The sequence below is a fragment of the Sphaerodactylus townsendi genome, linkage group LG01, assembly GCF_021028975.2.
Source record: "Sphaerodactylus townsendi isolate TG3544 linkage group LG01, MPM_Stown_v2.3, whole genome shotgun sequence".
In the NCBI taxonomy this organism is placed as follows: Eukaryota; Metazoa; Chordata; class Lepidosauria; order Squamata; family Sphaerodactylidae; genus Sphaerodactylus; species Sphaerodactylus townsendi.
Genome location: NC_059425.1, coordinates 23,542,658 through 23,567,961, shown reverse-complemented (window position 1 = coordinate 23,567,961; position 25,304 = coordinate 23,542,658). Strand labels below are relative to the sequence as shown.

General features: G+C 47.9%; 1 protein-coding gene across 3 annotated transcripts in view; it reads left to right on the top strand.

Annotated features, from left to right (window-relative positions):
- The window catches only part of PIAS3 (protein inhibitor of activated STAT 3), a 47,630-nt gene extending 27,605 nt beyond the window's left edge, over nucleotides 1-20,025 (top strand). For all 3 annotated transcript variants that reach the window (XM_048513722.1, XM_048513730.1, XM_048513739.1), the window contains 8 exons: nucleotides 1,906-2,011; nucleotides 4,165-4,238; nucleotides 5,288-5,448; nucleotides 7,266-7,402; nucleotides 10,190-10,361; nucleotides 11,867-12,000; nucleotides 15,744-15,781; nucleotides 18,570-20,025. In XM_048513722.1, the coding sequence (XP_048369679.1) occupies nucleotides 1,906-2,011; nucleotides 4,165-4,238; nucleotides 5,288-5,448; nucleotides 7,266-7,402; nucleotides 10,190-10,361; nucleotides 11,867-12,000; nucleotides 15,744-15,781; nucleotides 18,570-18,845 (1,098 nt within the window). In that variant the 3' untranslated portion in view covers nucleotides 18,846-20,025. The remainder of the gene's footprint in view (nucleotides 1-1,905; nucleotides 2,012-4,164; nucleotides 4,239-5,287; nucleotides 5,449-7,265; nucleotides 7,403-10,189; nucleotides 10,362-11,866; nucleotides 12,001-15,743; nucleotides 15,782-18,569) is intronic.
- The last annotated feature ends 5,279 nt before the right edge of the window (nucleotides 20,026-25,304 follow it).

The following is a 25,304-nucleotide window of genomic DNA, read 5'->3' as shown; positions in this document are numbered from 1 at the left end:
CCTTGTATTGTCAAAGGCTTTCACGGCCGGAATCACAGCGGTGTTGTGTGGTTTGTGGGCTGCATGGCCGTGTTCTAATAGCATTTTCTCCTGATGTTTCGCCTGCATCTGTGGCTGGCATCCTCTGAAGATGCCAGCCGCAGATGCAAGCGAAATGTCAGGAGAAAATTCTACTGGAACACGGCCACACAGCCTGGAAACCACACAACGCTCCAGTGAAACCTGTTCCACATCTCAGCTTCCTCCTGATTTTCTTTGCAGTTGATCCACAAACATTGGGATCAGTTTGGGCACAGTTCTTGCGCATATCTTCCCTCCCTGTGCATTTTCACAGTTGTGTGGAGGTTTATTTTCTTCTGCATATGCCTTAAATAATGAGGCTTTCAAGGAAGGGTGCTGTTTTGATCAGTGGTGCCACAGTATTCCTCCCCCTATTCTTTGAAAGATATTAATAACATATTGATATAGTGGAGTAATAATTTTTAAAAACGAAACCTGGAAATTTAGAGACGGGCTGAAACAAACCCTTCCCTCATTGTAATATAAGAGAAAAAGATATATGTTTGCAAGGGAAGGGGGTACAGATATCAATATATTGGTCTTTTAGTGCCTTAAAAAACCTTGTCTTCAACTGAAGCCTCCTGTCTTGGGGGCGGAGGGAGAGAATGGCTTGATGATGACACTAGTCCAGTTACTGAAGAGAAAGCTGGAAGGGGCTGGGAGTGGGTGAAATCTGACAGAAACATTACGCATGAGGGGGAAAAAAAGCTGACTCAAAATAGGCTTTCAGAAAAAGATCAGGAGAAAAAGATCCAGAAAAAGATCAGGGTAAAATGCTCCAAATATTTTTTTAAAGGAATAACACCCCCTGTCCCCAAAAAAACCCTGAAGCGAAACCTAAATTTGAAACTCTGGTATTCAAACCCAGAATTCTGTGTTCTGTGACTAAAAGTTGACACCCTCTTATAACTTTTCATAGTAATGTACACAAATATTTAAGACCATAAACATTTTCCTTGCTGGACTGAAGGCTTGTCCATTTCAACAGTCTCTCGCCACTTTGAAACCCCTTTTGTGCACTTTCCCCCCGCTCCCTGCCTGCCTCCTTTCCCTCAGTCTTTTCTTGGCCCTTTATGAGATCACCTTCGTCCATCCAACCAATTTTCTGCTCCCTCACAACAGTTGTACTGGCAGTTAGTGTGGTGCGATTTTCCCCTCGGTTTCAGTAGCTCTATATTTGCAAACGTTCCATGACATCACAGCAGTTCAGCCAATAGTTGGAAGGAGGGAATTGTTGCAGATAGGTGGGAGCTGCAGCTTAGAGATTTCTCTTCATCGTTGGATTCTATGCAGGACTGCCCGGGGACCGTGTATGCGGAGGCCAGCCACAAAGGATCAACTTGCAAGCTTCTGGCAAGGTTGGCTCCGTGGAGTGCACCCTTTCCCCGCCACCGCATCATGAATTTGGAGGTTTATCTTGCCTAAATGGTCACGTGAGAAAGGCGGGGGCATGCCTCTCAGTTCTCTTTCTGCCGCGGTGTAGAGATGACGCATTCTTCTGGCTGTATTTATTCTTCCTAAGCTCTCAGGAGAATAAAATTTATTTAAGAGGTGTCCCACTGTGGGCTGCTGTGTATAGGATTGTTCCACAGCAGTGACAGGAGGACTGAGGGAGGAATGCTCCCTCCCCCTTGGTCACATGACCATTTGGGCAAGAAAATCTTCCAGCTTTGGCATGTGGTGGAGGGGAGGAGGAGGAGGGCTCCACAAAGCCAGTTCTCCAGGGCTGGCCTGTGCATGCACAGTCCCCATGCGTGCTTGCACAGAAGACCACTCAGTGAACAATTGCACATGAACCCGACCTTGCTTTCCACACAACCGTAATATTGGCTTTCTTCTCCCTAGACTTATTCCCTGTCTGTTTACTTGGTGAAACAATTGACGTCTGTGACGTTGCTACAGAAGCTGAGGGCTAAGGGCATCCGAAACCCGGACCACTCGCGGGCCCTGAGTGAGTTCTGAATTGCTTGACTGTTACCTTCGTCAATCTGGCTGATGTGTTTGCTGGGGTGGCGGGGAAAGGGTCTGACGTGGCCAATGAGGACTCCTCCAACCAGGTGAAGTCACACGTTTTCCTTTTCCAATTTCACCGGAGCTGGATGGGTACGCCAAGGGTGTAATTTGAAGGTTAATGGGGGAATATGTGAAGGAACAGTGTGGGAGAGTGTGCTGCTGAGCGTGTGCCAAGGACCGCGCTCTCCTCTCCTGCCTCCATCTTTGAGATTTAGAGGCAGTGCCATTCGATAGTCAGCTGGTGACCCTGAGCTCCAATATGTGCTGTCCTTATTCTTCCTTGCTTTCTTGTTCAGGGAACCTACTTCCAGACCTCTATAGTCATAGAATCATAGGTTGGAAGAGACCCCAAGGGCCATCAAGTCCAACCCCCTGCAATGCAGGAACACACAATCAAAGCACTCCTGACAGATGACCATCCAGCCTCTCTTTAAAAACCTCCAAAGAAGGAGACTCCACCACACTCCAAGGTAGTGCATTCCACTGTCCAGCAGCCTTTACTGTCGGGAAGATTTTCCTGAGGTTTAGGTGGCATCTCTTTTCCTTCACCTTGAACCCATCACTCTTGGTCCTAGTCTCTGGAGCAGCAGAAAACATAAGAACATAAGAACAAGCCAGCTGAATCAGACCAGAGTCCATCTAGTCCAGCTCTCTGCTACTCACAGTGGCCCACCAGGTGCCTTTGGGAGCTCACATGTAGGATGTGAAAGCAATGGCCTTCTGCGGCTGTTGCTCCCGAGCACCTGGACTGTTAAGGCATTTGCAATCTCAGATCAAAGAGGATCAAGATTGGTAGCCATTAAAGATTGGTAGCCATAAATCGACTTCTCCTCCATAAATCTGTGCTCCCTCACCAACATGACAACACGGCTACCATGTCACCTCTTAACCTTCTCTTCACCAAACTAAACGTACCCAGGCTCCCTAAGTCTCTCCTCGTAGGGCATGGATTCCAGACCTTTTACCATTTTGGTTGCCCTCTTCTGGACCCACTCAGCTGATGCGAGTGAAGCACTGAGCTGATGCCAGTCTGGACAGAGGTTGAATGTGAGGAGCTTGGAGGAGTTTGGGTGGTGGGGAAGAGATAGATTCCTTGTGGCAGCCCTTCACCTCCCCATTCTTTCTTGTCTTGTGCCAGGTGGCAGCAAATCCCATTCTTCCTTTGTTGCCTCCATCCAGGCATTTAGGAGAAACGCTTGCAACAGCCACATTCCCCTGGTCAAAGGAGGCTGCTGATGTCTCTTCTAACTGGCAGATGTTTTTGGTTCTTTCCTGATAGCATTTAACTAGAGATGCCAGGTGTTCAACTCGGGACCTTCTGCATGCTTGCCACGGCCCCTCAACATAAATTACATAAGACGGGAGACCGGATTTATTGGCTCGGCCAGGCTAAGCAGGGACTGTTTAAATCAATCACCTAGTCTACAGTAGGAGATCCACTTGTATTGCATGTGTAGTGAGACTTAGGTCCCTTCCACACATGCAGAATAATGCACCTTCAATCCACGTTCAGTGCACTTTGCAGCTGGATTTTACTGTGCGGAATAGCAAAATCCACTGGCAAACGGTTGTGAAAGTAGACTCAAAGTGGATTATTCTGCATGTGCGGAAGTGGCTTTTGGAAAAAAACCTGTTTCTTTCAGCCCCTCCTCTTATGGATTAATAATATGGACCCACATTACAGGGTTTTTGTAAGGAATATAAAAGGATAACATGTGGCGCACTTGACAGAAATGTTGGCCATGTGGTGTAGTGGTTGGAACGTTAGGCTAGGATCTGGGAGAGCCAGGTTCAGATTTCTGTTGTACCATGGAAGTTTGCCAGATGATCTTGAGCCAGTCACTCACACTCAACCAAACCTACCTTGCAGTGTTGTGAGGACGAACTGGAGGAGAGAACGAACAAAGCCGTTTTGGGGCCCCAGTGGGGAGGAATATGTGATATAAATACGGTATAAATGAACAAGTAAATAGTGTATTTATCGTGACCCACCTCAGGTCATGTCATGATCCACTAAGACCAACCGTCTACATAAATAGCACGGTGTACTTCCTAACCCTGAGAGACCTATTCTGCTTCTCCTCCTTGCAGTCAAAGAAAAGTTGACGGCTGATATCGACAGTGAGATTGCAACGACAAGTTTACGTGTTTCTCTCATGTGCCCGGTATGTTTGCAGTTTGGGTTGCCCCTTTTTGTTTGTTAACTGGTGGAATTTCAGAGCATAAAAGTGGAATTCCAAGTACCAGCCATGCCTGACGCTGCTTCCAAACTCCAACAAGATCAACATTCCGCACTCTTGCTCCAACGCATCCAATGCGGCGGCTTCAAGGATGCCTCAGATCCCCTCCTGTGGACAGCTGCACCATCACAGGATTGGTGAATTCCATTTTTATGCTCTTGACTTAAGGTGCAATCCCATGCAAGAAGTCTCCTTAGCTGGGGAAAGAAGGGGGTGGGACTCCCCTCAGTAGTATTGTCTTGCAATTGCAAGGGATGCTGGTGGTGATGGGTACATGTATCTGCAGTTTTAATGCAGAAGGGTGGACTCAGATACCAGGAAAAAAAACCCAAAGCTGGCAAGAATTGTTTTGGTTTTTTCTGCAACTTTTGAAAGTTGGATAAGACCCATAGCTTTAAACCCCCACCCACCCACCCACCCACGCTAGTTTCCACTCTCCATACTCCTTGCTCAGGCAGCAAAGTTTACACGATGACTTGCGCTGTTATTGTAAGTAGTAAGGGGCAGCCTTTGTCTCCAGAATCTTATCATTTAAGGGCTGAATTAGACATGACAGCACCCAGAGCTCTCTGCCAAGTTTGGATGGCTGCTGAATTCTTATCAAACAGTAGATGAGGAGGGGAGATTTAAACTACAGTGTCGATTGAGCAGTAGGAGTTTGCACCCTTTTTCTGTTATTTTCCAGGTTTGTTTTAATAGTCCCGGAAATTTTTGATATCTCCCCCCACCCCACCCCACTGAATTCCTATACGAGCTTTTTTCAGTTATTTGAATCAGTTTGATTGAGCATGAAGGAACGAAGAGATTAGATTCATCTTATTTAAGGAAGCTTTTCAGTTTGCCCTGTGATGCCTTGGGAGTATACCCTGATTGATTGACAGGGTTCTCATTTCAAGAGGTTGGTAATAACAGACCAAAAGGTTGGGAGTTTGAACCATTTCTAGCCAACTCAACCACTCTTTCCTTCCTTCCAGCTGGGCAAGATGAGGCTGACTGTACCTTGTCGAGCGTACACCTGCACTCACCTCCAATGCTTTGATGGTGCCCTTTATCTTCAGATGAACGAAAAGAAGCCCACGTGGACTTGTCCCGTTTGTGACAAGAAGGCTCCCTACGAGGCCTTGATCATTGATGGGTAACTGAGGAGGAATCTTTGGGTTCCAGCTTCTTAGCCTGCTCTGTACCAAGCCTTTTTTCATTCCCATGATGCTCTTTGCTTAGGGAGGTCGTAGGCTTACCTCATGCCATAAAGAGGCAGTGGGGTAAGCGTGACCTATATACATTTTGAAAATTGAACTAATGCAGTCGCCCCCTCTGTGTTTTCCTTACACAAGACTTGAACTCACACAGAACTGGTTTTGGAGCAGTCTGCAGCTTCTATACACTGCCACACACCCTTGTGCCTCGGTGGAGGTGATCTTGTGCATGGGATATTGAACTAAATTTCACTGATCTGGAAACAGAGCTTCTGTATCCAGCACAGTGACTACTGGAACTGAAGGAATTAGGCACAGAAATCAAATTCAGCGTGGGCTGGGGGCATGATTCAACAGCGGAGCATTTGCTTTGCACGCAGAAGATCCCAGCTTCCATCTCCACTTCAAAAAGGATCGGGAAACAGATGATGGGAAAGATCTCTACCAGTGGTCTGGCTCAGTATAATGCGACGTCACACGTTAATTTGCACTCTTTCTGTAATTTATTTAGTCACAAATCCTACTCTGCGTTGGTGCAGAATTTGACTTGGGGAACTACCAAGTTTTTAAAAAAATTAAAAGCTGAGGTTTTGAATTCTGCTCTTGTATGGAATTCCAGGACACATGCCATCCTCTTGGTAATGCCTGAGACAGTGATGGCAAACCTATGACATGTGTGTCAAAGGTGACATGCCATGACATTAGGGGTGACACGCCAGGGTTCACCAGCACCCGACAACGACTATTCTCCCTGCTTGAGTTACCAAGAAATGTGTGTGACCCTGCACCATCACCCACTGCTTAAAGTGGATTCTCAACCATCCATGTCAACTTGTGATCTGTCACCTTCAGAACTGTGATTGGTGGTGACATGAATATGTAAAGAATGGTTTTCCTTTTGTTCAGGGGTGGGGCGGAGTGTGACATACCGATAGAGTCAAGTTAGGAGGCATTTTCCGAATTTTTGTCACTCTGAGCCCAAAAAGCTCACAGTTGCTGGCCACCTTATTGGCTAGTGAGGTCAGCATTTGCATTCATGCACCTTATTGTAGTGGTTTCAGCCCGGGGCTCCCCAGTTAAGGGAGAGAAACTTCCCTGGAAGACCAGTTTTTCCTACCACAGCCAAACAGCTGAAACACTGCGTTGGACCATTGATCTTTTTTCTAGCTCATCAGCGTCTGCTCTGTTCGCAGCGACTTTGCATAGAAACATCTTGTTTGCTGACACTGGTTACCAGAGTTCCTTCATGGGAGACTAAAACTGCAACGTGATGCCCATGTGTGCCATGACGCCCCCCCCCCCCCCCATGGGTTTCCTGGCACCCACTTCTCTCCCAGACATTCTTTTCCTGAAGGAAAGAACCAATCCTGGCTTCCTTCCATCTAAAGGAGGAGCAGCAGTGGTGTAGTGGTTAAGAGCAGGTGCATTCTAATCTGGAGGAACCTGGTTTGATTCCCCACTCTGCCTCCTGAGCCATGGAGGCTTATCTGGGGGATTCAGATTAGCGTGTGCACTCCAACATACCGGTATGCCAGCTGGGTGACCTTGGGCTAGACACAGTTTTTCTGAGTTCTCTGCAACATGCAGGCAAGGGTTTCTTGGCAGGCAAATTAGAATGGGGAAAACAGTTCCTTGAAGGCAGAACTTCTGCCATCATCTGCCCCTCTCCTCCTCCTCTACCCCCACATCTCCCCCAAACCTTCTTAAAGGATCTTAGGCAATTTTCTCCATTTCAGACCATTTTTGTTTCACCCAGTTTGTTCGTGGAAATCCTCAACTTGGTCACAGACTGCGATGAGATCCAGTTCATGGAAGACGGCTCGTGGTGCCCGATGAAGCCCAAGAAAGAAAACCAGGAGGTTTGCCAGCCGTCGGCTTACAACGGGGTGGAAGGTAAGGGAAACCAGGACCGTGGAGCATGCGTTCTCTGTGAGCGATTGGCAGCTGCTGCTCTTTGTATTTGAACATTAGAGCAGTGTCACTAACATGAGAGCATCTGCTGCTAGAAAGAACCGTGGAAGTGGTGCCTTTCTTCCTTAGAGATTTTCACATGGAGGTTTTCCATTGGTTTGGGTGCCGACCTACAGCTTTTTTTCCTGAGCTTCCCTGGGTCCACATTTTCCCATTTGTGTTTTTTTCCTGTGGGTTTCCTCGTCGTTTCTTCCTGCTTTATCAAAATGCAGTGGTTTGGAAAAGCATGAAGAACCAGTGGAGAAAAAAGTGCAGAAAGTTTCTGGGCTTTGCAATAGAAAAATGAGGATGCACGGAAGAGTGGAGAAAAAATACTGCAATTACGCCTGGCCAATTCAGTAGGATTAATCAGGTGGTGAATTATGTCTCCAGAATTTTATACTCACAATTCCCATCAGCCCCTGCCAGCATGGCCAATTGGCCATGCTGGAAGGGCCTGATGGGAATTGTAGTCCATAACATCTGGAGTGCCAAAGGTTCGCCACCATGGGCGTAGGAGAATTCAGTGTGGGAAGTGTGAAACAAACCAGGATGGCGGCACAAGGGGCCCTTCCGCACATGCAGAATAATGCACTTTCAATCCACTTTCAAACGCCCTTTGCAACTGTGCGGAATGGCAAAATCCACTTGCAAACAATTGTGAAAGTGGATTGAAAGTGCATTATTCTGCATGTGCGGAAGGGGCACAAGGAGCTACAAATAAGGTGATGCCAGGGTGGGTCAGGAAAAGCATCCTTCAGGAGGTGGGGTTTTGAGGATGAAGTTGGAAAAGCACCTTTTTGAATAATAAAAGCCTAATTTGTCACCTGAGCTTATAAGTGAGTGCAATAATGTCTAGGCAGGAGTCATGAAATTTATGGGGCAGAACCTAGGGAGAATGGAATTTCTTCACAAATTCTTGGGAGACATTTTAAGAATTTCCCCAAACCTGTGTGGTAAAGACTACTATGGGGGCCATTTTCCCTCCCTTTCTTAAGTTTCTCAGAGGCAGGATGTTGGGGCTGGGGATGAGAGAATTTCCTGCTGGACCTGGATAGTAGGGAAGCCTTTAAGCCTTCTTTTTGATATATTTTTTCTCATTTGGGGATTTTTTTCCCCACCTGATTGTTTCTTTCATGGTGTCTCCACGGGCAAAATGAAGAGGGTTATCATTTGGGGATGTCTGAAGTCTGTGCATTGCGCTGCTACGGAATACCCCGTGCAGGAAGCGGTTCTACTGAATACCCTGTGCAAGAGCAGCAGTGGCGTAGGAGGTTAAGAGCTCATGTATCTAATCTGGAGGAACTGGGTTTGATTCCCCGCTCTGCCGCCTGAGCTGTGGAGGCTTATCTGGGGAATTCAGATTAGCCTGTACACTCCCACACACGCCAGCTGGGTGACCTTGGGCTAGTCACAGCTTCTTGGAGCTCTCTCAGCCCCACCTACCTCACAGGGTGTTTGTTGCGAGGGGGGAAGGGCAAGGAGATTGTCAGCCCCTTTGAGTCTCCTGCAAGAGAGAAAGGGGGGATATAAATCCAAACTCTTCTTCTTCCCTGTTCAACACTGGTTTTCTAACTGGCAGCCGCTGTCACAGGGATTCAGGCAAGAGAGGCCATCTCCAGACTGGAGGTTCCTTTTTCTGCTGGGGAGAGAATCTGGGAGCTTCTGCACACAACGCAGAGGCTCTGCCGTTGAGCCATGAGGCTCCTCTGCCTCTCTCCCCGTGCTGAAAGATAGGAAATCTCATCCACACAGGTCAAGGCACTTCTTTGCCTTCGTGGGTCCTTCTGACAGCCATCAGGGGTTTTTTCCTCCTCCGTGAACGTGTGTAATCCTTTTTCCAAAGTTGTCCTGGGCCACTGAATACCTCAGGCCACTTGCATGTAATGTAACTGTGTTCAGTTCTGGTCGCCACATCTCAAAAAGGATGTCGAAGAGATAGAAAAAATGAAGAGAAGGGCAATGAGGATGATTGAGGGACTGGAGCACCTTCCTTATGAGGAGAGGCTGCAGCGTTTGGGACTCTTTAGTTTGGAGAGGAGACGTCTGAGGGGGGATATGATTGAAGTCTATAAAATTATGCATGGGGTAGAAATGCAATGTTGACAGAGAGAAATTTTTTCTCTCTTTCTCACAATACTAGAACCAAGGGGCATTCATTGAAAATGCTGGGGGGAAGAATTAGGACTAATAAAAGGAAACACTTCTTCACGCAACTTGTGATTGGTGTTTGGAATATGCTGCCACAGGAGGTGGTGATGGCCACTAACCTGGATAGCTTTAAAAGGGGCTTGGACAGATTTATGGAGGAGAAGTCGATCTGTGGCTACCAATCTTGATCCTCCTTGATCTGAGATTGCAAATGCCTTAACAGTCCAGGTGCTCGGGAGCAACAGCCACAGAAGGCCATTGCTTTCACATCCTGCACGTGAGCTCCCAAAGGCACCTGGTGGGCCACTGCGAGTAGCAGAGTCCTGGACTAGATGGACTCTGGTCTGGTCCAGCAGGCTTGTTCTTATGTTCTAATGTGAAGGGAGATCTTTCTGTGTCCAGACTCCTTGCTCTCGACTCGGCTGTTAGGGGGCACTGAAAAGGCTTCCCTTCTTCCCCTTCCAATGTAAGGTTTTCAGCATTAGAAAGATCGCAAACAAAGAAGTTAAACTTTCTCAGACTGCTCCTTGTCTTGTCTGAATCCCGCCCTGACCCTCCTCTCTTTCCTTCTCTTGGCAGCAAATTCCCTGTACCTGGTGGGCCCCGACGGGAAGCAGCTAGCCGACAGCAAGAAGAAAGTGGAGGTCATAGACCTCACGCTAGACAGTTCTTCGGACGACGAGGAGCCCCCTGCAAAGAAGCAGTGTCCGGTCACCACGGCAGCCATTCCGTCTGCAGTGGGACCCAAGGGGTAGGGGAACCGCTTCAGTCGGGCTTTCCGTATCTGACCCTGCTCAGGTTTCAGATCACAGCTGAGTGTCCCTCTTGGGCTGCTGCGTCCACGCTTTTTCCTTCCACTTGTGCTGCCGTGAATGCAGAGGCATCTGTGGCAGCAGCTCAGCATCCACATGTTGTTTTCCTTACACTTTCCTTTCCGTGCCCTCCCCACCCGCCCAGCCATTTCCTTTCCCACTGCACCAGAGAGCTTTTTAAACGTTATCCACTAACCTAAATAGCTTTAAAAGGGGCTTGGACAGATTTATGGAGGAGAAGTTGATCTACGGCTACCAATCTTGGTCCTCCTTGATCTGAGATTGCAAATGCCTTAGCAGACCAGGTGTTCGGGAGCAGCAGCACTACAAAGCCATTGCTTTCACATCCTGCATGTGAGCTCCCAAAGGCACTTGGTGGGCCACTGCGAGTAGCAGAGTCCTGGACTGGATGGACTCTGGTCTGATTCAGCAGGCTCTTTCTTATGTTCTTAAAAGGTGAAGTTAGTCCCCTATGCAAGCACCGGGTCATTATTGACCCACGGGGCAACGTCACATCATGATGTTTCCTAGGCAGACTACACTGTGTGGTTTGTCGTTGCCTTCCCCAGTCATCTACACTTTACCCCCAGCAACCTTGTTGCTTGTTTTACCAACCTTGGAAGACTGAGTCAACCAGCTTGCCCATGCCTCAAGTACAGGGGTCTGCAACCTGTGGCTCGCCAGATGTTCATGGACTACAATTCCCATCAGCCCATGCCAGCATGGCCAATTGTGGTTTGTCGTTGCCTTCCCCGTCATCTTCCCCAATTGGCCATGCTTTGTTTAAATGTTTGTTTAAACGTTTAAGGGGCTGATGGGAATTGTAGTCCATGAACATCTGGAGAGCCACAGGTTGCAGACCCCTGCTCTAGTAGCAGTTGTTTCAAGGTGGAAACCACCTGCTAATCACAGTGCCCACCGCACAAGGGGCCTGGGGCACTTCTCTTGAAACATGGGAGGGTGTCACAAGTGGGTGCCTTCTGAGGGGTGCTCAGAAGAGCCACAGGTGGCATGTCAGAGAGCCACAGGTGGCTTCCAAGCCACTGAGTGAGAATCACTGAACAGTAGAGCTGTGAACTCCAGCGGTTTGTCAGTTACCAGTGGCTGTTTTTAAAGCTACCCATTGGTGAAGGGGTTGGATGGCTATTTGTGGGGGGGGGAGGTCTAAAGTAAGGTAAATGGCAGTGACACAGGCAGAACCTGCAAAAATACGTACTTCCCTGGCCACATGGCGTGCAAAGGCGCTTAGACTGCAATTTCCCTTCAAATATCGTAGCCAACGAGGTTTGGCTGCAGCAAAAACAAGGGAAGGTGGAAGAAGTGGATCGTCAGGTGAAGGTGCAGATGTTTTCCCCAAATCTTATCCAAAACCAAGTAAAATCCCTGTATGGAAGCAGCCTAAATTACCTTGTGTAGGTCTGATTATCTGTACCTTTCGTTGCAGGGGTATAAGCGCCGACCACCAACCATCCTCAGTCTTGCGGAGCCCCCCGATGGCAGCTGTTGGCAGCGACTACCTATCCAGCCTTCCAATCCCAGACTACCACCCTTCTTACCAGGTCCCTTCAGATATCCAAGGTAATTTTCTCTTCCTTGCTTAGCCTGAGGGTCAGTCAGTCTCAGTTTAATCTTTAGGACCTCTTTACGTAGGGACTAGATTATACATTGGTGTCAAACTCAGGCCCTCCAGGTGTTCATGGACTACGATTCCCATCAGCCCATGCCAGCAGGACCAATTGACTATGCTAGCAGGGGCTGCTGTGAATTATAATCCATGAACATCTGGAGGGCCGGAGTTTGACACCTATGGAACTGGCCTTCAAACCTGAGTATTGCCCGCCTCTCCAGCATGGAATGGTTTTATGACGTTTAAACAAAGGAAATATCGATATATCTCTTTAATGCTTCTCACAATTGCCTGGCTTTTAAATGCTGTTGAATTGCCTGTCTGGGACCAAAAGAGCAACCTTGCCACTACCTGTCTTCTCCAAGAAGCGAAGGTGAGTAAGGGAAGCAGGCTTTGCCCTATCCCTGAGGCACCCAAGAATAAACTGAGCTGTTTGTAGCCTTGTCTGCTTTAAAACTTTTTGCACTATTAATTACTCCTACAAGCAGCAATTCCCCCCCCCCCCACACAGACACACACAGCTGTTCAAATGTCCACCAAAGTTTCTAGCCCTTGATAATTTTCCTTAGTCTGCCTGCCCCTACATAAAAGTGACTGCAGAAATGCACAGCTTTGTAAAGTTTTCTTGTCTGGTTGTCCGTAGGCGATTGTGGGTTAGGGTTGCCCATCTGTGTTAGCTGTGTGTTCTGTGACCTTTTGGTGTTATCCTAGTCGGGTCCCTCTCTTCCAGCTCTTATTGTCTACCTGAATTCTTAGTGAGTTGGTCAGCAAATAGAGCTTGGTGAGGGAAATTGAATCCTCCCCCTGCCCTTCCTTAGGAAGAAGGTGGACTTCCAGGTAAGATAAAGCGGATGCTGTGTACCAGTTTACCAGATCAAACCTTTAGCAGCAGAAATTGGTACTAACCATTGGTTTGGGATGCGCAGAGGGGTTTAGCTTGGCCAAATTATCTGGGAAAGCCTCTTTAAACAGGATTGGGAAAAACCTGGCGGAGAAACGGGGAAGAGTTGGACACCCAAAATGGAACTAAAAAGCCTATTTATATTGGTGCTGTACCTGTTGACCTGTAGGATTTTTACAGCAACTTACAAGCAACTAAAAACAGAGCTAAAACTCTGATACAGAACAGGTTACTGCTTTTCTTAAAATGAGCAGAAACAACGGCACCAACCGTTCAGAGTTTGCCAACTAAAAGCCTGGTGAAACAGGCAGGTTTTGACCTTGTGCCTGAAGCGTGGCAATACAGGTGCCAGATGAATCGCTTTGGAGAAGGAGTTCCCTAGACAAGGTGCCACCATAGAGAAGACCATGCCTCTTGTAATCACAAAGGGGTAGCTGTGTTAGTCTCTTGTAGCAACATAAAACAGAAGTCCAGTGATACACTAAAGACTTAGCACCATTTATTCCAGTGTGCGCATTCGTGTGTTGGAAGGTAGCACTGGATTTCTGTTTTATCATGCCTGTAGTAGCCCCCCACCTTTTGTTTGTGAAGGCAGAGGGAACGCTGAAGAAGAGTTTAACATAGGATTATATGTCATCTGTTCCATTCCATGTCTGTGCTGCAGCTTCCCTGCATTTGGGCTCTCATTTTTTTCCAGTAATAACGCTGTGAATGTCTGTAAACTTTGTTTATGTGGATGCATGCACTGTGTTCTTTCATGTGCTTATTCCATACGTATTTGGAACATATTCCACAAAAGAACTTGACCTGTGGCAATGAGGCTCCTTTGTGTACGTTTGCCTTTTTTTCTTGTTTTGCGTCTGCTAATCCTGGGAAAGAAGCGCCAGAGCTCTTGCCTCCTTGGCCCCTTTCGCACATGCAGAATAATCCACTTTCAACCCACTTTCAATGCACTTTGCAGCTGGATTTTACTGTGAGGAATAGCAAAATCCACTTGCAAGCAATTGTGAAAGTGGATTGAAAGTGCATAATTCTGCATGTGCGGAAGGGGCCCTTGTCCCAATCCTTTCCACCAAATAAGATTTCTCCAGGCATTCTTCATATGCTTTCTGGCCTGTTTTTGAAACCTTCAGGACTAGAGACTTTTTTAAAAAAACAAAGGGAAGAAAGAACTTGGAAAACCCACAACACCCTCGAAAAGGACTCTCTTAGGGCTGCTATATTCAATGGAGAGTGTCAAAATCAGTGGGGTTTTTTTTAACAGTTACAATTGTAGAATGCCAGAGTACTGCTGGTTAGTATTAAGCGGGACGGTGCTGCTTTTGTGGGGGAATCTGCTGTCTTAAGAATGTAAGAAGAGCACTGCTAGTTTAGACCAGTGGTCCATCTAGTCCAGCATCCTGTTACACACAGTGGCCAACCGGCCCCTCTGGAGAGCCAACAGCAGGGCAAGGAGGCCAAGACCTCCTCCTGGTGTTGCCTTCTAGCCCTGGTATTCAGAGGTTGACTGCGTGTGAATGTGGAGGTTCTTGATAGCTCACTCTACCATGATCTTTGTTTGTGGAGCTTTGTAAGGAAATGTGAGTTCAGTAGGATGGCGGGTGATGATGGCAGAGCTTGCAGAGTGGAAAAGGCAAAGATAGAATCCATTAGAGAGGCTCAGCTAAGCCTGGCCAGTGGAGGGAGATCTGGACAGGGGTGTGTGTGTGTGCTGATGCAGCCTACAGATTGTGAGTTGCATTTGCTGACCCATGCCCAAAGCTTCCTTTCTCCTGCCTGCCTTGTGGTGTGGCACATAGACCCCTCCCCCCTTTCTGCTCCTGGGAGTCAAGAGACCTTCACTGACAGCATAGGAAAGGAATTGGGGGTCTGAAATCCCTGCCTTCAGCCTTCCACTGACAGAAAACTAGCTGGATGCAATTCCATTGATGCTGTGTGAGAAACCAGGCAGAACTCATTTTCTGTAATCTATTCGTGTCAGTAGACTAGTGGAAGGGGGGCGGGCACGGGAGAAGACCTGTGCTTACAGGGTAGGGGGAAGGAAGCCCTCTGCACATGTTCAAAGTTGCCCCTCTTTATGCTCATGCATGAAAGCTGAGAAAGAGAGTCCCCAGCAGTTTGGGGGCTTTTGAGGTTGTCTCCATCTTCCTTTGACATTTTTCTTTTAAAAATCATTACCATTATTTAATTTGGTGTAAAGTTGTCCAACCCTCATCCAGAGAACTGAGTTGTGCTTTAAAATAAATACGTGAACTGCCAATAGGACGGGCTCAAAAAATCCACCGCCGAGCCCAGAAAGCCCAGGAGAATTAACCCCCAACCCCATATCCAGCCCACTGAGAGAGACCTTGTGCTACTTACAAAAAAAAAAAGATTTTGGCACTTCGGGAATCTCTCCTAGAGCTGTTATTTTGTGGGCCATTTTGAATGCCTTCTTTCCCCTCCTGCGTCTTGCAGTGTTTCCTGTAAAAAAAAAAGCTTGAAACTTGAGTTGAGCTCTTCTCGCCAGCAAATGCCAACTGTTGTCCAGTTTAACTTCACTCCTTCCAAGTTTTTCCTGCCCTCAGAACAGTAGGGGTTGTTTGGCCAAAGCTTTATATTCAAATAACAAGATGAGATTAGCATCTCCAAACCCCTCCCCCAGCCAAACGGAGAGTGGAGATCCGAGCCCATTTTCAGAACACCCGGCCCTTGCTGAAACATCCCACCCTCTTTCTTTTAACCCCTGCTTCCTCCCTCCCCAATATGTTTATTTTACCATTAAGGTTATTTTTCCCCTTTTCGTTTTTCTAGGTCTGGATTTGTTTTCCTTCCTTCAAAGTGAAAACCAGGTATGTTTTTTTCCCCTCTCTTCCATCTCCCCACCTTCTCCAGTCTTCCTTTAATTCCTTCATCAAATCAGTAGAACCGTAGTGGGGGGGGGGGGGATGAGTCCGTTTTACGCCATCTCCACTTTTACCCATGAAGAGTTTCTGTGGCTCTTTAAAACAGCTCTGCACGTTTCTCAAAGGAACGTGTGATCTGTTGCTGAGCCACAAGAGGGAGACCTTCCTTCGGCTTCCCTTCCTGGAGTCTTAACTTGGCTCTTCCTCTCCTTTTGGGGACTTTGTGTCAGGAATGAGGAGGTTTAGTACAGTCAGGAGTTTTGCAGGGAGCCTGCTTTTGAGCAGGTGGAATTACCATGTGGGCACTTCAGTTTCCTTGAGTTTTCTGAGGAGCTGCTGTCCAGCACGTCTCAGCTCTTCGAAAGCTTCCCTTGATGGGAAACCTGGGCAGAGATGAAACTGGCCCACACAAAGTCAGCTTTCATAGTGGGAGGGAGGACAATATGGTGCCGGGGCGCAGGGGCTACCCCTGCTCGGCCTCCTCTTTGGCCAGCAGTGGCATAGTGGTGAAGAGCAGTTCTACTCTAAGCTGGAGGAGCCGGGTTTGATTCCCTGCTCTGCTGCCTGGGCTGTGGAGGCTTATTTGGGGGATTCAGATTAGCCTGTACACTCCCACACACGCCAGCTGGGTGACTTAGGGCTAGTCACAGTTCTTTGGAGCTCTCTCAGCCCCACCCACCTCACAGGGTGTTTATTGTGAGGGGGGAAGGGAAAGGAGTTTGTAAGCCCCTTTGAGTCTCCTCACAGGAGAGAAAAGGGGGATATAAATCCAACTCTTCTTCTTCTCCTCCAAACCACAATTCCGTCTCTGTCTTGGCAACCAATTGCAGCCCACAAACCAGTTCCCGCAGAAGTTGCCACGTCTCCCTGAACGGTGATAGTCATACCTGGCTTCTTCTGAGATGACACCGTGTGAACTGTGTCTCCGTTTCTCAGGGGTTTCCTTTTGGGCACCGTTAATGCATTAAACTGCACTACTTAAAAAAAAAAGAATTATTGTGCAGATGTATAAAAAAAGGCAAAGCACCCTTTGATTTGCTGCTAGAGTTGTGGGAAAGAGGTGGGGAGGGGTCTGGTGAGACCCTGGTAAACTGGTACACTGCTTTCCTCTTCCTGAGCTAATACAGCATCATTTGTTCCAATGGCTTAGCATATGTATGGGGCAGGGCACGGAGTTGTAGCCGAATAAATGTTTTTCTGATGCTCTGCATGGATCTTGGAGATGTGCCATGTTTGAGCCACTGGTTTTCGGTCAGGAGGAAATTTTTGCCTTTCCACCAGGTGTGAGTTTTGCCACTGGAGCTGCTTGCTGTGTGAACATCCACCAACCGTGTTCATTCTCTCTTACGGTAGTTTATGGTGGTCTGGCTTGTAATGGGTTGATTTGGGGGGGAGTGGGGGACAGCAGTCCTTTCCAACCCTGGGGAAAGTAGGTTTTTCCATTCTCTCTGTACTTTATCATCTAAACCAAGAGCGCAACATTTGGCTGACTAATCGTGTACACGAACTGTTGCGCAGGTGTCAAACTTGCGGCCCTCCAGATGTTATGGACTACAGTTCCCATCATCCCCTGCCAGCATCATGCTGGCAGGGGGTGATGGGAACTGTAGTCCATAACATCTGGAGGGCCGCAAGTTTGACACCTATGGAAGGAGTCGAGTGGTTGCCTGCTTGAATACAAATCAGTATTGCTATTCGAGGTGCACACGAATAAAGTGTGTTGTCTTTATTTTCCCTGATGTGCACAATATGTCCTTGGAGGCATCCTTTATTTTGTTTCTTGCATTTCCCCCCCATGGGTATCCCAAGTGGCTTACAGCACCCTTCCTGTGTACATTGTAGCCTCACAACAACCCTGAGAGGTATGTTAGGCTGAGAGAATGATTGGCCAAAAGTCGCCCCGTGGCTGAGGGGAAATTTGAACCTGGATCCTAGCCCAACACTCTAATTATTACCCCATTCTCTCTTAGAAAAGGCGTTCCCCCTTTCCTCTGACATCCTCTTACACAGGGAGGGAAAGCTTCTTCCAAGGCAGTGTGTACCATCAGCTGGTTCTGCTTGCAACAGCTCTTTCCTTCGGCAAAGGCTCAAAGTTCCTCCTACAGGAAAACAGCCACAGGATTCAACCCATTTTTATGCATGAATTTAAATTATTCAGTGAATGCACTGAAATTGAAAAGCAATTCATCAGCTAAAGTTTCCTTTAAACCTCCAGCTGCAGCTCTTGTCATATTTTTAAGGAAATCCAGCATTGTCGTGTAGTGGTGTATCTTCAACAGGGACTGGTGTGTGTGTGTGTCAAATGACCCCAGGTGTAACGGTGGGGGAGAGGGGCACAATGCCTCCCCTCCCCTGCGCCGACTCAGAAGAGCTGGGTTGGCGTGGGGAAGGCACTTAAAGACAGAGCTGGCCTTCTCTAGGTGCCCGAGGGCCTGGGGAGGGCAGGATGCGGGCTGGGGGGACGGCTCCGACAGGTGCTGCGGCAGCAGGCCAGCCCAGGAGCTGGCTTGCTGCTGCAATGCCTGTTGGAACCGCCCCCGAGCACGGGGGTGGGGTGCACGTAGGAGGTGTTGCCCCCGGGCGCCATGCCCCCCCAATACGTATCTGCCGTAGCGTATACAGTTTGGCCGTTTTGCATCGCTGGTCATTTTCCTTGTGCCTTTTTTTTGACTGCATGTAGCCTTTCTGAAGGGTCCGTGACCCACGTCTTTTCCTTTGTTCCCCCCCCCAACAGCATTACAGCCCTTCCGTGATCACCTCCCTGGATGAACAGGACACCCTGAGCCACTTCTTCCAGTACCGCGGCCCCTCTCCACATTTCATGAACCCCCTCGCTCCCGTCATGGTGGGATCCCACGGCGCAGTTGGGTCCTCCTCCCCCGGCGGCCGCCTGAACAGCGTTGTGTCTTCTCCTTCCGTGGCCTTGCGGGAGAACCACGGGCACAACAACACGGTCGGAGGCAGCCCCGTCTTGCCGAGCTGCCGGCCAGATATAATCTCGCTGGACTAAAGCGGGGCGCATAAACAGACTCTCGTGGGCTGGTGCGGGTTTGTTCCTCCCCGACTGAGACGCGTGCACAAAAAAAGGTGGATTTTACTCCAGTCAGCTTGAAAAGAGATGAACTGAGTGATCTCTCGCGGGCGTTCCGGACTGGGTGTCTTCTGTAGATTCTGCACGAGGTTCAGAAGAATGTGGAATTTGGCATTGGCTGCAGTGTCCTGAGAATCTGTGTTTTCATTGGCTTGCGTTTAAATCAAGTTTCTAGCCCCCGTGATTTCTGAGATGCCTGGAAATGTGTAGGTGGTGCTTGGTGAACTCTCAGGAGGCCGGAGTGATGGTTGAAATAAGATTTCCAGCAGTTATGGGGCAGGGTCTCGGTGCCCCCTGATCTAACAGAAACAGTTATTTATGCAAAGCTAACAAAACAGATGCGTCATCTCTGTGGCGTTGCAGTATTTCTGGGTGCACAAACAGTTTCCTTAGCACAGAATTGCACACAATCTGGTTTGCCATCCCGATGCAGAGTGCTGGTAAAACGGTGGCACCTTGGTTTCATCCAGATGCTCCTAATTGTGTGTAGACAACGTGCATTTGGGGCAGCCATGCCCAGTGAATCGGCAGCTCAGCAGCTGGTGGCTGTAAAGGACAACGGGGCACTTGGCAGGAAGTGAAATACTTTGTTTTGGACCAAGTTAGCCTGATGTTAAAAAGGGTGAAAGCTTTGCAGTTTTCATAGCACTCTTCAAGGCAGAAATCTTTGCCTGATGAAGAGTCCTGCAGAGCTCAAAGGTTGCGTGCATGTCTGCCAGTCTAGCTTCCCCTGACCCCAAATGCTTATTTCTTTGCTCTGTTACCTGAGCTTGTCAGTACAACTTTTTTGGTGGACCGGTCGGCCCTTGAGAGACTATAATGCAGTGCAGGCATGCCATCGCCAGCCTGCAAAGCCACGGCTTGCAATCCAGGAGCCAGCACTGGGAACGTTGGGGCCTTTTTCTCATGTCATGCCGTGCAGAACATCAAGTTGGTGCTGATGAAGGAAGCAGAGGGGCAGGGGCATGATACTGGAGAAAAGGCAGTAGGTAGGCAGTTGAGCAGCAGTGGTGTAGGAGGTTAAGAGCTTGCGTATCTAATCTGGAGGAACCGGGTTTGATTCCCAGCTCTGCCGCCTGAGCTGTGGAGGCTGATCTGGGGAACTAGATTAGCTTGTGCACTCCAACACCCGCCAGCTCGGTGACCTTGGGCTAGTCACAGCTCTACTGAGCTCTCTGAGCCTCACCCACCACACAGGGTGTTTGTTGTGGTGGAGGGTGGGGGGAAGAGGGAAAGAAGATTGTAAGCCCCTTTGAGTCTCCTACTGGAGAGAAAGGGGGGATATAAATCCAAACTCTTCTTCTCCTTCTAGGAGCAGCAGTGGCATAGTGGTGAAGAGCAGGTGCACTCTAATCTGGAGAACCCTCCCCAATATTACCTGTGGCTTAGCATTATGTGAGCCTCGGTAATAATCTCCTTCAACCTTTCTAGGGGCATAAGCTTTCGAGAGCCAAAAACTTCCCATCAGATGGTTGTTGGGATAGGCCGTTGTCTGTTAACACAACATAGATCTAGCAATTTCTTAGAAACCCCTTCAAGCGGAGGGGCGGGAATGGGGGTCACAGGGAATTGCGCATCAAGGAACCTTTGAGAGAACTGCTGTGAGGACTCTTCTTTGTCACTGCAAGTCCTTCATGTTTGCAGCAGCGAGAAATACGCAGAGAATGGCCTTTATATGGAAGCAGCTGTGGTGAGCTTTGTGAATCGCCCTCAGGAGACAGCCTCGTTTGCATTAACCTGGGGTACCTTTGCCCGTGCAGAACATCAGGTTGGTGCTGATGAAGGAAGCAGAGGGGCGGGGGCATGATACTGGAGAAAAGGCAGTAGGTAGGCAGTTGACACTCTTCTTCTAGGAGCAGCAGTGGCGTAGTGGTGAAAAGCAGGTGCACTCTAATCTGGAGAACCAGGTTTGATTCCCCGCTCTGCCGCTTGATCTGTGGAGGCTTTATCTGGGGAACCAGATTAGCTTGTGCACTCCCCATTTGCCAGCTGGGTGACCTTAGGCTAGTCACAGCTCTTCAGAGCTCTCTCAGCCCCACCCACCTCACAGGGTGTTTGTTGTGAGGGGGAGGGAAGGGAAAGGAGATTGTCAGCCCCTTTGAGTCTCCTTGCAGGAGAGAAAGGGGGGATATAAATCGAAACTCCTCCTCTTCTAAGCAGAGGCCTGATTTTGCACAGCTGGTTTGCAAGGAGCTGATCGTAAGATTCAGACCGCTCTGCAAAGTCCTTTTAAAAAAATGGTTCTGGCTACACAATCATTCATTTTGTAGCCCAGGAAACCTGGCCTGCTGCTGGAAGTACTTCCTTGTAGACCTGGACGAGTGTCATTTGTTCTGCCTTGAGTTGCGCTTCGTGGATCTCTGACTTTGCAGTGAATCACCCAGCGTTGCCATGTGAGAAGCAGACCCGCGTCAGGCCCGCGAGTTTCCCCCTTGTGTTGCTGTGTTTTTTTAAATTCTTGCCCCATCCATCCCTGTTTGTGGCCCGTGACTCTGCCCAGTCTTTCGACGTTACTATAATGTATTTTTTTAAGCTGTAGGCCTAAACCTTCCTCCCCTCCTCTTCCTCGTAAGATATTTCCTACCAGTCTTGTACAGAGAACAAATAATATCTTTATCTATATATATATATTATATATATTATAATCTATATTTTCAGTTTTTGTACATACAAAACTCCAAAGATCTTTCTGGTTTTCTTCTTCCTTTTCTTTCTTTGAGGACTAAATGAAGGTTGCGCCTTCCTGCCTGCACATGGTGCATGTGGGTGGGGTAGCGCATCGTCCATTGCACAACTTATTTATGTATTTAAGTATACTGTGTGTGTGTGTATATGTGTTAAGTTTGTAGCAATTGTTTCCTAACCCGAATCTCACTGTTTACCTGTTCTTGTGTTCTCCAAGTCAGTCGACACATCTTCCAGTGCTATGAGGAGAGATGTTGCAGAGACTCCTACCCTTAAAATACAAACATTGGCGGTTTGTAATGCACCGCTCCTTCTTTATGGTCGCTGTGCGTTGCACTTGTACAATATGCAAGGCTTCGCAGCGTATAGATCAGAATCCCGTTGACTGAAAAGTTAGTTTCAGCAGCAAGTGCAATATCTCCTTGTTCTGTTGCTTAGGAGAGGATTAAACAGACAAAACCAGAAATTACTAGGATATTGTGGGTTTTCCGGGTTGTATGGCTGTGGTTCCAGTAGTATTTTCTGACGTTTTGCCTGCATCTATGGCTGCCACGTCCCAGTGATTCTGGTCATGAAAGCCTTCGACAATACAAAAATGGAAATTGGTTTTGAAATTGTACAGGACCTGTGGTTTAGGCTGACTCCTGCCTGGTACTGAGGAAGTGGGTCCCAGTGGCTTGGCATATGGAGGAGACACAGAATCTGAGTAGAGAGCCTGTTCCCAAAAGCATTTTCCAAAGTCATAAGAAGTTCATTACACCCTGAAAATTGTTGGTATTGATGCCACCCGAACAGCCAGTGTGTTAGATAACATGCCCTTTCTAGCACTGTCTGAAAAGCTATAGACAAGCAAAATCACCAAAAAACTGTTGAAAGGATTGGAAAAGAAATATAGCTCGCTACACTCCAGTGTGACAGTGGAAGGCTGGAATAAATGCATGTGGCTCAGCACAACTGCTGCTGTCCTTGGGTTGAGCAGAGTCTCTGCAAGCAATAACTTTGGGCTTAGCTCTGCAATTGGTACTCTGTGCAGGCACAGGTCGTCCTGCCTGGGTGACTGCACGAGTGACCACTCGAAGGACACCATTTACCAATGAGCAACCCTTTCCTCAACAAAGGGTGAATTGCAGCCTCTCTTCCTTTTGCAGATTGGATGTACAAGCCGAGATAGAGAGGAACACCACCGGCTCCTCCCCGACACTTGTGTTTGTGGTGGTGTGGTCAAGTAGCTGGGAACTACATTTCCCAAGGTGCGTTTCTGGCATGAATAACTTGTGGCAGGCTGGGGAAGCTCTCTGCACATAAGTTTTAAAGCTAGCCATTTACCTCTCTTTCTGCCCTAGCAGGTCACAAACAAGAGCCCAGGGCTATTTACTCCTCCCTCATTGAAATCACAAGGACGTCAATGCTCAGCTTTAGATTGCACCCTAGAGTTTGATACCACAACAACGGAAAAATATATTAGTTGCATTACGGGCTCCTGTTTTAGCACCTTTTAATATGTTCCCGTGCTCAGTTTTTTATGGTGAATTTCAGAGATGCATTGTGTCAGAATTAACGGCCTTGCCTTTCCAAATGATAGTATTCTGGCTCGGTTTGATACAGAAAGGCGTATGGAAAGGGGCTGGGATTACCAACCTCCAGGTGGGACCTGGAGATCTTCTAGAATAACAATTGTTCTCTCAGCTACAGCAATCAACAGTGTGTGTGAGTGTGAGGGGTGTGTGAACTGTATGGCATTACAACCCTCTCCTCTCCCTATCTCCAGGGATTTCCCAAGCTGAAGACGGCAACTCTAGCTAGGGCTGCAAGCTTTGAATTCAGACAGTCCTGAACCTCGGTCCACAGCATCTGCAAGTAGAGGATCCCACAACGGGAAGTGTTGTGAAAGGCCCTCCTTGGCCTGAGAGATGCTGTTTGTCACTCGGGTGGACAGAACTGCTTTGAAGCTGTAATATGCCAGTGCAGTATTGCTCACACAGCAGTGTTTGTCGAGTGTATGTAGGCTGCCGGAGAAGTTTAGCTGTAGAGTAGCCTGGCTGTCTTTTAAGGATGCTTCTATGACCAATTCACTGAACAAAAAGAGCCTGAAAATCTAGAGAGTGGAAGAGCTCTGGGGTCTATGCCAGGGAGGGGGTCACTTCCTGCTTTGTACAGAGTACCCAGCAAGGAGTAGCAGCTTGGTTTAGGCTTCTCTTTAACAAAAAATAGTCTAACATGATTCCTGTGGCCTTTCAAGTGTGTTACTTGACCGACCACCCACCCTGCTGTAGCCCTAGGAAGTTACCAACAGTTAATTTTTCAGAACAACAAAATAGAACAATGGGCCTGATGGACACAGTTGAAAACTCTTCACAACCTTAAGTTAGCTCTTGGCATAATTTGGAGGGCCGGCTTCAGCTGTGCGTGGCCTGTTTTTTGTAAGAAATCCACGAACAGGCACCTTGGAAGAACCTCCGCATGTCTGTTTCTAGTCCCTATGACTTCAGATGAACCTGCAGAATTGTGAGCATCGTATTTTGGCAAACTCCTAACGCCAGAAAAAGAGCAAAGCAGAAGCCAGGTCTCGAATGTCCCAGACTCCAGTTTGTCTCCAAACTGTCCTCCCCACTCATCCCTTTAGTACCTTCCCATCCCTATACCCAATTTCCCATGACTCCTCTTCCTGTTCCTCTTGGTCTGTCTGAAAATTCTAGAAGTCTGGGCTAGCAGGAAACTTCACGAAGCATTGCAAAATACCCCCCCCCCCTTTTCCTCGTCCTATCTGAGCTAACAGGCCCTATTCTTTACACAATGTGGTTTCAAACTAGGGAACAATACTGTTCAGAGGCACCAGCCAACACACCGTATCAGAACTGGGATCCATTTTTCCCCACGGTTGGCTTTCCGCTGTGTTTACGTATCCCTGTTTTATGAAGGTTCTGTTCAGAAGGGAAGCCCTTGTGCAGATTACGCAGTTGTTTTAAATACTTTGTACATACAAATCCGTTTTGCAGGCACTGGCGGGGTGACAAAAAATAATCCTCTCTGTAACACGAGGAAACGCTTTATCGGTGTCCCTTCGAACGACAGAAGAATCGCCTTGCATAAATTGGCTCTTTCTCTTCAGTTTATTTATTATCTGTTAAAAGCCCCGGTTTGTTTTACCAAGCGGGAGCCGTTGTGTATATGCAAACTACTTTTTAGATAAAATAAAATTATTGGAAAACAATGTTGTGAAGTGATTAAAGACGTCAGTCACCTGCACAGAGAGCTGACTTGTACCTAGATTGCGTCTTTTCCTGCCACATTTTCCCCCCATCTCCTTCATTGCAGTAGAAAGCAGGTCTCTCTAAGGGCACTTCCGCACATGCAGAATAATGCACTTTCAATGCACTTCGCATCTGTATTTTACTGTGCAAAATAGCCTGGAAGCCATCCTTGGTTCAGGAAAGCTGGGTTAAAATCCTGTTCAGTCGTCATGTTCATGGGGTTCTTGGGCCAGTTGCCTCATTCACATCCTAATTTACTTCATAGGGTTGGTGTGAGGATAGGATGTGAAAGAATCACACTGAACTAATTTAAAAAGAAGTGGTATATATGTTATTCAAGTTTATACTACTAGGTCTGTAATTCCTGGGAGCTCTTCAGAGGTTCACATGGATTGAGCACTTCCCCATCAGCCCCTGCCAGCATGGCCAATTGGGGCTGATG